This window comes from Notechis scutatus, chromosome 5 (genome assembly GCF_049901735.1).
Source record: "Notechis scutatus isolate UNSWTSFEM ecotype Mainland chromosome 5, rNotScu1.2, whole genome shotgun sequence".
NCBI lineage: Eukaryota > Metazoa > Chordata > Lepidosauria > Squamata > Elapidae > Notechis > Notechis scutatus.
In genome coordinates, this window is record NC_142013.1 from 77,551,719 (window position 1) to 77,567,187 (window position 15,469).

Sequence of the window (15,469 nt, forward strand, 5' to 3'; positions counted from 1 at the left end):
GCTCTTTCTGTCATGCTGTTTCTTATCTCCCAGTGTATCCTATCACCATATTATAAATCAGAACACACAGCCATTTTTTCTATCAGTGGCAACATTGGAAATGATGCTGAAGCCAGTAGAGGATGACATTAGTAACTGTTAGGGATATACACCCTATCAGAATCTGCACGGCAGTCAGGCAGTCAGGCAAATATGTGAGACAAACATTTTTGTAGCTTACACTCAGTAAAACAGATACAATGTGCTAGTTAAATAGTTTGTTCCAGTAAGATTTATAGCATAGTCAAACAGTCCATATATCATACACTAGTTCAGTCCGTCCGTGGATTATTCAGTTGCAAAGTCCAGTGTCGAAAAAGAGGTCAGTAAACTTACAAATATCAGTCCAGCAATATATCTCTTCGCAGTAGAGATATGAAGAAGTCAAACCTCCTTTCTTCTTTCAGCAACAGGGAAACAGGCAGTTATCAAACCATCAATCCATCATCGTTAGCAAGCAATTCAGTAAGCTAGCAATACAGTAAGCTAGCAGGTTCTCTTGCTCCCTCTTATGGCGGTTTTACCACCGCACCCAAAATTACATGCTTTGCTGTTTAAAGTGACACACACTTAAACTCACTATCATAGTCTATATATATTATTTTACCCAAACCACATTAGGTAACCTATGTTATTCCTAATAGTAACAAATATTTATGAGTGACACTTAGTCACTCTTTTTCTGACAGCCTCTTTTTCCATAATTTTCTTTCTATTCCTGTTATTCTTTCCAAGCAGTTGCTCTTAAGATTTGTACTATATTAAGCCAAAGGATTAAATATAAAATTAACTCAAGGGCACAGATCTGATCTTGACTTTGGATAAATTATTGTTACAGGTTAACAATTGTTCACTTAATGACCATTCAAAATTATGGTAGTGTTGAACCAAGAGAGTTATGACCTGTGCCTGGAGTTACAACAGATTCTTTCCTTGACTTCTCTGTAACCATACTGGCTCACACCCTACTGAAGCAATCCAGCTTGCCTTTATGGTGAATCCTATTGAATCTTATATTGTATTCTTCAACTATTTGTCTCATCTTTGTTCTTTTTGTATTGTGCCTTTTGGGTCATTTATTGTCTTTACAGTAATCCCCAGAGTATGAGAAATCAGCTTGAACAGCTACTAGTAGTAAGGAGATATGATTTAATAGGAGTTATGGAGACCTGGAGGGATGATTCATTGCATCTAGCTATTGAACAATACAATTATTTCAAAAAGAATAGAAGCCACAGAAATGCAGAGGAGATGTTGAAAATATCCTCTTCTGCTCAGATATCCAAATGAGTGATTGTAGCAATTCTGCAAATAGCATCTAGGTTCAAATAATTGAAGAGAGGAATTAAGAACAGGTGTACTGTTGTCTAATATCACCCATCAAAATCATTTGCATCAAACTCTTCATCATTGCAATTGTGGTTGTAATAATGAGGAATTTCTTAGTTTTTGAGGTGATTCCATTAGACTGATTTCTCAGTAAGAGCACAATTTCAAAAAAAAAAAAAAGTTTCAAGCATTTAGTGATGGGAAGATTAAGTGCCAGGTATGATTGAGTAGCTCAGGACAATGTGTGCAAAAAATCCAAACCAATGCCATGGTGTTCTTGAAAACATGTTCTTACATCTCCCATCCATTACTATGAAGATAACGTGTCAAAACTCATCTTTCTATATTGAGGCACTCCTAGGCAGTGAGTTGGGAATGCAATGTAATAGTGATGTGATTATTTGGCTGACTTGTTCCATAGGTCCAAGTCAAACACTATTTGCTTGATGTCAGCCATGTTTTCCTATATTCCCCTTTCAGCTTGCAGACTTTGCCTTGTTGAAAATATTTTCCTTCAGGAAATGAATAAAGGCACAAGAGATCTGCTATCCTTAACTTGATTCTAAGGTGCAATGATCTACACAAACAGGTTGCCCCACAACTGACTATTAATTCAGGGTGGTGATGAACAACTACATAATCTATTCACTGCCAGCCCACCAGGAAAGCAACCCCAACCCATCTCTTTCTGCTATGACAAAAGTGATGTTTTCTGACTTTTGCTAACAAAAGCAATGCTGATTGTTTTACCTGTTGCACTTCATTTTGCAAACATCTCCATACCAATTATATATTCTTCTCTTCCAGGAACTGATTTTTCCTCTCCTCCCTCCCTCCCTCTCTCCCTGCATGCATGCGTGTGTGTGTGTGTGTGTGTGTGTGTGTGTGTGTGTATGTATATGTATATACAAACACATACATACATAACATACAGCAGTGGGATTCAATTTGTTTTACTACTGGTTCTGTGGGCGTGGCTGGGTAGGCGTGGTTGGGTGTGTGTGGCAGGGGAAGGATTCTGCAAAATCCCTCCCCACCCCACTAACCTGCTTTCCAGCTCCATTTTCCTGTGCAGGGCAACCAAGGAGGCCCAACCGATCAGCTGGGACTCGGGAGCCAGAGAATAGATGAGGGTGGGGTCAGTCAGAGGTGGTGTTTGCCGGTTCTCCGAACTAATCAAAATTTCCGCTACCGATTCTCCAGAACTGGTCAAAATCTGCTGAATACTACTTCTGTGTGTGTATATATATATATATGTGTGTGTGTGCGTGTGTGTGTGTGTGTGTGTGTGTTTGGAATTTTAAGAATCAATTGAGAGCAGAGCTAAGCCATGACTCCTATGGCACCAACACCAATCAGGGGCTCTGGGACTAGAGGTGCAGCAATCGGTTACAATGGAGACAGTAGAGACAGTTTCTTAAACATTTATCAGCACATCAATGAGTAGACGCCATATATCCTGCTCCATCCATAAAAGAAAATGCTTAATTTCTTAGCCCAGGCTCAAAAAAGAAACTAGCAGGGGATGCCACCAGTCACAGATTGTGCTAAGTGTGGGCTGGACAGAACATCAGAAAATCCTCCTAGGCAAGGAAATGAAAGAGGTTGGACATCTCAAGCTCTGTACCTTTTCTTAACATGACTATATGCCGTTTTAAATATGCTTTTCTCATTTTACCCTGATCTGTATTTGCATTTTGAATCTCAGGATGCATCACAAAATTTGGAAGTCAATGGTAATCCTTGACTGCTCTTCAGTTTATGAGAAGTATATGTTTGCATTGCAATGCAAACCCAATTAATTTTATCCTCCTTCCCAGAAGATTATGTTGCAGGTCCTTCCTTCAAAAGCCTTTATTTTAAGAGATAACTGAAATACATTTTTAATATGCAGTACTTTATAGCCTGCTGTGCTGCCTTATTTTTAACTCCACGAGAGTTGGAAAGGAGGAGGAAACAGTTCCGCATTATTTATTAGTTCTGCAGCAAATACAAGTCCTCTAGGTTTTAGCCAAAATGTTTGGTGGTTGAATAGATTGTTGTTAAAAACATTATATAGTTAACACTGGATGCTTGTAGAGTTTTGTAAATTTATTGGTCTAAGTCTTTAGTTAAGCATTTAATTTGGTTTTAGTTTGAGAATACAAATTCTCCCCTTACAAGCCTGGAGTAGCAACAAACAAGAGGCTGCCAGCATTTTTACTGATTTCTGGACCAAGTTGCACATATATAAAACTTATTTCAAAGTTTTGGGGTTTTTTTTAAATAAGAAATTTTCTTCAGAAGTGAGAAAATATCTAGAGTGAAAGAGTAGCAAGAAAACATGGAGATATTAATATTTCTCCCTTCTGCTTCCCATTCAAGATTTACGCATAACTCTAATACTAGTTAGCATTTCACTACATATTTTTAAGATAATATATGGGCTGGAGTGAAATTAGTAAGGATAGGAAGAATTAATTGTCCCTAAATGTCTAAGCATAGAAATCGAGAAAAACTAATCAATATTAATATATTGTAACATCATATTTTTAAAGTTGTTTTTTGTGTGCTTGACAACTCAGACACTTGCAATTGAAATTTTATTTTATTTGCTTTTCACCCATCCATCAGCATTGCTACACTTTTTGAAACTGTTCTTAGTTTTATTTCTAATATAATGCTAATATAATAACCAGTGAAGTTTAATAAAGACAGATATAAGATCTCCTGAATCTATTTGAATTTTGCAAAATACCAGAACAATATGGGCAATACGTAGATAGTGAATGCAAGTAGTTAAGATACAGACTTTATAAGTATTTAAGTTACACACTTATAGTCTGTGTATTATACAAACTATTTTCAGCCATATGGTTTATAATTTTTTTCTTTAAGGGAAGCATGGCTGAGCAAAAATCTAGCAAAGATATTTAAAATTGAGAAGTATTAATTATTAGCATAGTCATAAGAGTACTATTGTTATGTGTGCTAACTTGGACATGAGTTAAATGTTCAAACCATTCAAGTTCATGTGCTAAATGTTGCTGGCAAAACATGAACCTGGTCTATATATAGGAGCTTTGCTAATTTATCACTTTTTGCCTAGCTTAAAGAATACATAGAGAACAAATCTCTACAAAGTGAGAAACTGTCAGGATTGATGTAAACATTTCTGCAAAAATTGTTTTCTATCTAAATTTATATTGTCTATCACAATAGTTAATTTAAAGCAGGAGTGTCAAACTCAAGGCCTGCAGGCCAGATCTGACCCGTGGGGTGCTTAAATCTGGCCTGTGGTGCCGGCCTGGAAATATCAAAAGACCAGCCTGCAGTGCCTCTGCCCGCCAAAATGGGCCACGGGGTGGTGGTGGCTGTGTGTGCCCCCCAGGGCCTGTTTATGACCATGAGGCCCGCAGCAGCACTCTGACGGCTGAAAATGCTTTCTGTTCAAATTGCAAAAATACTATTACCTTGATTTTTTTAAAATAAAATCCAGAGGTGCATCTTGTAACCAGGACATAAAATAATCACATATAAGGATCCGGTTTGTAAGAGCTGCAGGGGCTACAAAAAGTGAATTCTAAAGAAAAGGAAACTATGTGGGTTGATGGGAAGCAGCTAGAGATGATGACTGATACTGGGAATTCATAAGACTTTATTTGCTGCAAACTTTATTATGTAAGCAAGAATTTAAATTTCCAATATTAAAAAAAAGTAAGTTCCTTCTCTGTGATTAGCTCTACCAACTCATGTGCTTGGATTAATTTACAGTTTTCTCAGAACAATAATGCTTGATGATTCTGTGTATCTTATCAAAGGAAACCAGGAACCACTACTTGGCTGAAAAACTTTCTTTAACCTTCATATTGTCCAGAAAGAGGATTTTTGGCATTTCCATGTTTCAGCTGCTCCTATTTTGTGCACATCTTGGTTTGACACTAAATTGTTTTTAGAGAATCCTGTCCTGATTGGGACACTTTGGAAAAAGATGTGAAATATTCTGCATGAACCACAGGCAAATATGTCCTTCTCTCCTGCTGTGCCCACCACCAGTGTCATCTAGAAAAGTGATTGTCAGTTGTCTTCCTGAATAGCTGTTCTACGTGTTTGTACTGTACATACCAAGTTAAATTAATACATACAAAGGTAAAGGCATCAATGCACATACCTGTAGACACAACAAAATGCTCTTTTTTAAAATTCTATTTGTTTTGAAGGATGTTGTGACTCACCTTTAACAAAATTGTGGAAACAGCACATTTGGTACAATTCTTGCCTTTAGAAAATCAATATCCCTGATTCAAGGTCCATGTGAAATATTTTTTTTAATTATTACTTTTTGTTCTTAGCTTCCTACTTCCACCTTTACTTTTTAAAAGGAATGCACTTCACTGCTATGCTGAGTTTCTATTTATCAGAGATAGCAGGATTTCTCTCCAACTTCTAAATCATCCATAGGTAGACAGTTTATCATCGGTTGTTTCTAGCTATGAAAGGGAAGAATGTAGTGAAGAACCACAAACCCACAGAATCTTTGTAGCAGATAGAAAAAGGAAGATGGGAGGTGAAGAATGGGAAAGGAGACTACATGGAGACCCAAGAAAGCGCTGCGTCTCAAAATGTTACTTGAAGATTTTTTCAGTTGCAATCTACTCCATGGTTTGTGTTCAGAACCTTCCAAGAAAGAACATAACAAAGTATGTAAAGATTATCATCATTATCTCAGAGCCAGTTTGGTCTAGAGGTGAAGGTACCAGGCTAGAAAACAAGAGACTGTGTGAATTCAAGTTCCACCTTAGCCATGAAAACCAGTAGGGTGACTTTGGGCCAATCACTCTCGCTTAGCCCAACCCACCTCACAGGGTTATTGGGGTGGGGAAAATTGGAGGATGGTGTATTTACAGCCTTGAATTATTTGTAAAAATAATAAAGGCAGAATATTAATAAGTTTCTGTGTCAAATGCCCACTATGGCCACGCCCACCTCTGGCTACACACACACACACACACACACACACACACACACACACACACCAGCCCTCCCAGGTAAAACACAACCCTGATGCAGCCCTCAGTGAAATCGAGTTTGACACTCCTGATCTAAAGCGTTTATTAAGGTGACTCAGCAATGTTTTCATGAATTGATGTAATTAAAATTGTCAGCAAAGGAAGATATGTTGCAGAGAAGTATTTCAAGTATTTTTATTTTCTTGTAACATGTTTTTTAAAGGTTATTCTTTAAATGAAAACTGAAGTAAAAAAACATTGAATAATCATAAGCCAATCTGAACGGTGTTTCCTTTTTTTAATAGAAGACATAATTTAGCAAATTTCACTAGGTATATGGGGGTGGACTTCCAGACTTGAACAGAAAATAAGGGAGTTTTAAAAGAAATCAGAATAGGTCATAGACGCTCAGAAAGATAGAAAGGAATAATAAATTCATATACAGTGACAAAGTTAACATTTTTCCAAATATGTAATTTGGAAAAAGAAGAGGTGAAATTTCTTAAGAGAGAACTATGGACTGTCTTTTTTTTTTTTGTCATTTTCTGTTGACTTCATAGTCTTTGCTTAATAAATGTGACATTTGTAAGCATCAAATATTGGGTCTTCAATGTTTAGCGTGAATCATATGTACTGTATGGCAAAATGGCATGATAATAGCTGATATAAATTATATTTGGAGTATATTGTTGTGGCTCACCTGAAGAAACCAAATCATTTTCAAAATGCAACATAATTTTATTAGGTTCTGAGTTCCCAAGCACTTTCTGAACAGCTCTGGATGAAAGCAGAACCAGACCTAATATACGTTTGGCCTACTATATTGCAAAAGTGAAACAAGCAAAAAGACAGTCAGTGTAAATTACACTATGATTTAGATAAGCCCATCTTTGTTGAGATCTTATTATTTACATCCTCCTACCAGGTTGGCACGATAGCCATAATAATTCTGAAATATAGTCAGCGAATAGAAAGTATTCAATTTACTGGACCACAGATTCCTAACTGCTACTTCTCGGTGTCATTTTAAAACTGGAACTTGAAAGAGACAGTCTTTATTCATTCATTCCTGTTATTCTTTCACCATTCATTGGCCCCTTCCATCTCCAAGAAGTGGAAAAGATCCCTAGAATTTGGGCTTCAGGTGAGGATCTGTGATAGACTAAATACCTCTAAGAGACAGTAGAGCAATAGAGAACTATTCTATGTGAGGAGAATATGGGATGGAAATCATGTAGTCTTCTTGTAAGTAGAGCAGCTGAGGCTCAAGACTCACAATGTGCAAACTTTTAAAGGATACTAAGTTTGACCAACTCACTTTCTAATAACTTCAGGCTATAATCAATTGACAGTTGAAAAGAGGTCTTTGAAAACAGCAGAAAACTTTTTAGTGAGTGAGCTTTCCTTCTGGAATACAAAAAAAGTAAAGCAAAGAGGAAAATATTACTTTTAAAAGACTTTAAATTGGTAGCAAAGAGCTTAATCAAGATTTTATTAAGAAAGTTTAAATGGACAAAAGGGATGGTATAAGTCTGAAAGATAAATATTTTGACAAATGTGTTTTTGACACTACTTAGAATTGAATAAACAGACTACATTTTGATAGTTTGACCATGAATAGAAAAAAGTAATTCTTGGAAGTTACAAAGTAAGGAGGTAAGTACAGTATGAGATGGATTATGTCATCTGAAATGCAGAAAAACAGATTGGACTAAAGTCTTAAGTGTCTAAACTCTTAAGGTTTTAGTTCAATCTGTTCTGCATTTCTGGAAAAGGAGAGAAAAAGAAGGGGGTGGGGTAGGGAGAGAGAAGGAAAGAAAGAGAGATATCTGCTTTTTACCTTTATATTTCCACTGACTTAGTTTTACTTTTGGAATATAAATTTAAAAAATGCCGACCATCAGAAAGTTGTAAAAAATATGAAGGAAGGAATGGTTTGTTAGAAAACTAACAAGACAAAATAATTACCCCAGAAATATTACAACTAATGTTTGAAGAAGTGGGAAAGCAGGCATCTAAATCTGTCATTCTGTCAAAAGTTAAGTGATTGCATTTGAGAGAAGAATGGAAGAAATGTCATAATGATGAAAGAGATGATGAAATAAGAAGTTAGAAAGAACTGAATGAATAGAATAGAATAGAATAGAATAGAATAGAATAGAATAGAATAGAATAGAATTCTTTATTGGCCAAGTGTGATTGGACACACAAGGAATTTGTCTTGGTGCATATGCTCTCAGTATACATAAAATAAAAGATACATTTGTCAAGAATTATAAGGTACAATACTTAATAATAGTCATACAAGAAGTACAATAAGCAATTGAATCATACTAGGAAACAGTCAGTATAAATCGTAAGGATACAAGCAACAAGTTACAGTCATACAGTCACAAGTGGGAGGGGATGGGTGATAAGGAGTGATGAGAAGATTAATAGTAATAGTAATGCATACTTTGTAAATAGCTGGATAGCATTCAGGGAAAAACTGTTCTTGTGTCTAGTTGTTCTGGTGTGCAGTGCTCTATAGTGTCGTTTTGAGGGTAGGAGTTGAAACAGTTTATGTCCAGGATGTGAAGGGTCTGTAAATATTTTCACAGCCCTCTTTTTGACTCATGCAGTATACAGGTCCTCAATGGAAGGCAAGTTGGTAGTAATTGTTTTTTCTGCAGTGTTAATTACTCTCTGAAGTCTGTGTCTGTCTTGTTGGTTGCAGAACCAAATCAGACAGTTATAGAGGTGCAGATGACAGACTCAATAATTCCTCTGTAGAACTGTATCAGCAGCTCCTCGGGCAGTTTGAGCTTTCTGAGTTGACACAGAAAGAACATTCTTTGTTGTGCTTTTTTGATTACATTTTTGATGTTAGGTGTTTATTTTAGGTCTTGTGTTATGATAGAAACTGGAAATTTGAAGGTCTCTACTGTTGATACTGTGTTGTCTAGTATTGTAAGAGGTGGTAGTATGGGAAGGTTTCTCCTAAAGTCTACCACCATTTCTACGGTTTTGAGTGTGTTCAGTTCCAGATTGTTCTGGTTACACCACAAGGCAAGTTGTACAACCTCCTGTCTTATGTGGATTCGTTCTTGTCTCGAATGAGACCAGTCACTGTTGTGTCATCTGAAATCTTCAGTATTTTAACAGATGGATCGTTTGAGATGCAGTCATTGGTATATAGGGAGAAGAGAAGTAGAGAAAGCATACAGCCTTGGGGGGCTGTGCTAATTGTACATGTGTCAGATGTGATTTTGCCTAGCTTCACCTGCTGCTTCCTGTCTGTTAGGAAGCTTATAATCCACTTACAAGTGTGTTCAGGTACTGCTAGCTGGTTTAGTTTAGTTAGAAGAATGTCTGGAATGATGGTATTGAATGCTGAACTGAAGTCTACAAAGAGGACCCTTATGTAGGTATTTGAAGATTCAAGGTGTTGTAGGATGTAGTGCAGAACCATATTAACAGCATCATCTGTCGATCTATTTGCTCAGTATGCAAACTGCATGGGATCTAACAGCGGATCTGTGATTGTTTTCAGGTGGGTCAGCACTAGCCTTTCAAAGGTTTTCATAACTACAGATGTGAGAGCATTCAGTTCCCTGATGGAGGGCTTCTTTGGCACTGGGATGATAGTAGAGAGTTTGAAGCAAGAAAGAACATAGCACTTCTCTAGTGATTTATTGAAGATTTTGGGTGAAGGTGGGGGTCAATTGGTTAGCACAGACTTTTAAGCAAGAAGGAGTTATCTTGTCTGGCCCTAGTGCTTTTCCTGGCTTTTGTCTGTGAAATAAATCTTGCACTTCTTTTTCTGTGATCACCAGAGGTTGTGAACCCAATGGGTTGGGGTCAGTTGTAGGAGGCTTGACTGTTGTTGGTGTGTTTGAGATGGGGTTGTGGAGATAGGTGGCTGTAGTTTCCTTTCAAACCTGCAGTAAAATACATTCAGGTCATCTGCTAGTTGTTGATTTCTTTCTGCCTGAGAAGGAGGTTTGCTGTAGCTGGTGATGTTTTAAAGAGTTTTCCACATGTTTGCTGGTTCATTTGTTTGATAGAACATTGATAGAACGTCTTCCTGGAGAAGCAAATTAATGACAAAGTGGAAATTTTTAAAAATAAAACAGAATAAATGGAGAGAAGGAAAAGGACTTAGACAAGTTGGTGTTATTGGAATTAAGGGAAAAATAATTCTTCCTGATATTTAGAACAGTTCCAAAGGATCTTGGAGAAAATTTTGCTCAATCTTTTTTTTTAATGGAATCAAGATGACATGAAGGTAGGAATTGACAAACTCTATAGAATCAATAGACAGTTTGCAAAACTCAGAAATGTACCAAGATATATTCTTATAGTTTGTGTCAGAAAGAACAGGTAACAAGTTTTGCCTCAGTATTGAGACTGAAATTAATAACACAGATATGATTATATTTAAAAATATTCGAATTAGAATTCTGCACAAATAAAAAGAGCACTTCTTTTTGATTGACAAGCTTAAACAAAAAAAATATTTTAATGGGATAAATTGGAAGGAATGATTTTCTCTTTTAAACAACAGATGCTCATACTGAATTCAGTCAAAAGCAAACTAATTTCTAGAACATTTTAAAGACAAACTGGAAGATATGCAAATGGAAGTGAAAAAGGGTTCTGGCAATCTACACAATTACAAGGAGCTGATGAAGAGACCATCACGCCAGGTTAAATTTTTGACATAAAATGGATTTTAAATGCCTAACATGGAATATAAATGGAACAAACACTCCTCAAAAAAGAAGATAGATTTCATTATTTTAAAAAATGAATCAAGTTATCAAGAAAAGCATTTTTGGAAAAAGTCTATGCAATATTTAATCTGCAAATATTTGTGTAAATTTATTTCAGTGAGAGCATTTTAAAAATGGAATTGTAACCCCCAAGGAAACTAATTTGCATGGGACTAAGACTTTGATAATATAAATTTTTGCTCTAAATGATTTGCCAGTTCTTAGGGCTATACCTTTCATCATCCTGAACCATTTATCATATTGGCAAAGATTCCTGGGTTGAATCCCAAGGGTTTTCCCTATTTTTTCACTTTGAAAACTGTTTGCCTTATATTCCTCTAAAAATTTCTACAGCAGCCTTGCCCTGCTCAGCAAGAAGCAATCCCACTGTCAACCAGCCTCTTTGAGAACATACAACTTGCAATTATTCAAGACATAATATTTTCATATAAACAATCTGAAGACACAACAATCCCTCACAGTGTATTACTCTTTAGTCATGAATTCTTGTTTTGGGTTCTCATGATTTCTCTACCAAATTCTGTTTGCCTTTGCTTGCTGTGTGAGCTCACTTCTGAGAAGTATCATGTAGCCTTATTAGGAATTGCTATACAATATACAATATTCAGTGTTATCTGAAGTTGTTCGTTTTTATTGTGGAAAGGAAATTTGTCATAGTGTTCTAGATCTCTGTTTTTACCAACTCAAAGAGATAGATCAACTCCACAGAAATACAATAATTATACTTATCGAGATGGGAAATATTGAATAGATATTGCAAAATATATGTGTTTTCTCTTCCCTCTTTCTTATTCCCCATTGAGTCAGAAAAGAATCAACCTAAGCCTCTTGCTAATGTTGTGTGCTTTCCCGGGGTTTGCTTCTTGTTGTTTCCTTGTTTACTTACATAACAGCTTCTGCTTATTTTCTTCAAAGCTGTCTCCAGGACTCTCCACAGTTTTATTAAATAAACATGGAATGTGGGACTACTAGTTAGGATGTGGATTTGATTGGGTGAAAACAACAGGATAAACTCTGAGTTTAGAAAACAAAATTGTGCACTTGCTGAGTTTAGAAAACATATCGCTTCAGTTAACTGCAGTAACCAATACTTGCTTAAAACCTCATATATGGAGATCAAAATAGAATGGAAGCAGATTATTGTGTAAAATTCTCCCAAAAGTCTTGGAGAAAGTATATATGAATAGTTTTAGTGCTGACATATGTTACTAAATTCATTATTACAACTATCCCAAAGGTGCTTTTTTCAAGAGGCAACTGGACTTTCTGGTTTTTCTTTGAAGATGTTTCATTTCTCATCCAAGAAGCTTCTTCAGAGCGGAACAAGCTTTTTCTTGGATGAGAAGCGAAACGTCTTCAAAGAAAAGCCAGAAAGTCCAGTTGGCTCTTGAAAAAAGCACCTTTGGGACAACCATGACCTAGACGACCCAGAATCTGCACAGACATGATTACAACTGCTTTTTGAAGGCTATAGTATTATTTTTCCACTTCTGCCTTTTAATTCACAAGGTCTAAATGTACAATCTGATTTTATGTTGTAGTTTTCATAATAAAAAAAGTCAAGTTGATTTGTTTTTGTTTACTGTTTCAGATGGTTATAAGTTTCAGTAAAATCTGTAGAGTAAGTTTCCATTACATTTTCAGTGTCAGTAAATTAAAACTCCAGCTTTGGTCTAATTATTCATGACAGCCCATTGGCATCAGTTAGAATGTAATAATACATAAAAAGGTTTAAATGCATAATTTAAAAAACTAAGAATATTTTAATAATACTTCCATTAAACTTACATGTGAAGCAAATAATACTCCACCAATAAACAACATTGATTTTGATTTGAATGTGTTCTTCTGACACATGCTAGTTTTCACTTTGAAAGTGAAGCATTTCGATGATAATTCTTTGACTAAAATTAAATCCTCTGATTTTACCTTGCTGTTCTGGATTAAATGGCACAATCTGCTGGAACTCTTGTTTTCATCATCCCTGGCTTGTGTGTTGTAACTGAACAAAATGCATTATACATATAACTTACACTTTCATCTGTTTGTGGCTGATTACAGAACTTGTTATCTTGGTAAAAGAACTAATTACACTAGAGACTGCAGTATCATTTCTTGCTTTCAGAAATGCATTAATTCTGTTTCTGAAGCAAGGATGATCTGCAGTAATGTATAATGTTGCTGCATAGAGATTGAAAAATCTGGGACCAAATCCATTTTAGTAAAGAGGCCTGTCTTTTCAGTGTATCTTCAGATATGCAACGACCTCCAATTATTTCCACTTGCATATTTAAGCAAAAAGTGGAGGCTGACATTTGCAAAGGGTTTAGATTTTCAAAACATCCGTGAAACCTTACCTGAAAATAAGTTGTTCTACAATGACTGAAAGTTAGTCTTTAAGGTCCTGCTGTTATTGCTAATAAATAGAAAAGCATCCCAAATAAAGGAATTTATTAATGACATAATAATTGTTCATCCTTGTTTTTGAATGGCCCCTGTAATCTTGTAATTTCTTCCGTCATGCCACTTTAATCATACATTTGAGATCCTTTTTGTCTCTTATGGTTCTTTTCTTTTTAAACTCACTTCTTTAGAAATAAGTGGTGTGGTCAGCATCATTCTTATTTATTTTCTCTCTCAATTGCTAGGTAATGGCATAGAAATAAGAATAATTCTTAATTACATGTACAGAAAACATAAAAGGAGTTCCTGATTTCATCTTAATTTTTCACATTCTTTATTTTCAATTTTTAATTGTGTTTAATTTCTCCAATCCACAGACTCCAGAAGAAGGTGCATCTACATCAACCTATGCAGCAGTTTCACAGGAACTGGAAGGAGTTGGTGGATGCTACCTTTACAACGAGCAAAGGACAAAATCTGCTGATGTCTGTTATGATGTTGAGTTGCAGAAAAGACTCTGGACAGAAAGCTGCAGACTTGTTGGGATTCCTGATGTAATATGCTAGAGGTCATGGGGAGAAAATTATGGGTTTGCTGTGAGAATCCAACCTGTCACACTGACCCAAGCTGTGCAGCATCACTCATACTTCAGGAATTCACTTTTCAGTCACATGAGCAAGTATGGACATGGTTTGAGCTACCAATCTGCCAGCAGTGGTGGCAATGATGATGGTGGGCAAAAAATTCCCAACTAGAATTGTATGTATGGTGGTTTTAAATTAAACCATCCATTTTGTAATCATAATGTTTCTGTCTGTGATTAAAAACAAATTCTTTAACCTTATGTAGAATTAAGAGTTTTCTTTCATAAAAACAAAGAGGTTAAAATTTCAATTCTTCAGAATCCAAGGATTTGATAATTTGATTTTCAGCAACTTAAAAAAACTGGAGTGTTTTTTTTTTAATTCTTAATTTAGGCATTTTTGGTCCTTCCAAAGAAATATAAAACTCATCTGATGTTAATTTTTTCACATATCTTAAAACCAGCATGCCTAAGATCACAAACACAACTTTTTTTTCATATTTCAAATGCTAGACTCACTATGATCTATTTCAAATGTCTATCAACTCCTTGAACATAGGACATAATTACTACTTTTTTGTAGTTTGTAATAATTCAATGATAGCTGCTCCATTTTCTGGAACAGTTTATTTAACATTCAAAAAGTGCTATGTACCAAAAAAATGATCTGTTTTCCCTATGGAATATGCCATTAAATAATTTATTTGTGGTTTTTTTTCTTAAAATATCATTGCTTATTTCAAACATTTTGAAATGAGGATAGGAAAAAATATGTCTTAACACTGGGATGCTCTTCTATGGATTCAGATATTAGACTGCTTTTTACAAACTGCACTACAATATTTTTGGTTATACAGGTACAATTCCATAATCTAACACATTTTAAATTTTAAATGTGTACATTTAAAATGTAGTCCTCTAGGTCAGATGACACAATTCTCTTTCAACTGTGCTGGACTGAAGTTGACTTTCTAGATAGTTTGGGATTATGTACACTGTGGACTTATGCACCGAAGATAAATTCTTTGTATGTCCAGTCACACTTGGCCAATAAAGAATTTTATTCTATTCTAAATGTTTTTATAAAGATGATCATGTCAATAGCAATAGTCCTTTGCTACTGCTGTCTTTGCATATCCCAATTCATGTCCAGATTGTTATAGTTGCTTATGAATGACTATGAGATGGATAAAGGCAATCAAATCAGTAGAGGTTATAATGTGTAAAACAGAAGCTAGAGCTGGCACCTGTCCAGTGCATAGCCACAGCTATATTTTAATTTTATATATTGGTGGTTAAGAAAGAGTGGTGGTTAAGAAATCACCTTCCAGTGAATCCATCTGGATTCACTC

The 15,469-nt window shown here is 35.6% G+C and overlaps 1 protein-coding gene across 2 annotated transcripts in view; it reads left to right on the forward strand.

The window, feature by feature from the left end:
- DHRSX (dehydrogenase/reductase X-linked) overlaps positions 1 to 14,378 on the forward strand; it is a 147,944-nt gene extending 133,566 nt beyond the window's left edge. For both annotated transcript variants that reach the window (XM_087967078.1, XM_087967077.1), the window contains exon 7: positions 13,912 to 14,378. In XM_087967078.1, the coding sequence (XP_087823204.1) occupies positions 13,912 to 14,100 (189 nt within the window). In that variant the 3' untranslated portion in view covers positions 14,101 to 14,378. The remainder of the gene's footprint in view (positions 1 to 13,911) is intronic.
- The last annotated feature ends 1,091 nt before the right edge of the window (positions 14,379 to 15,469 follow it).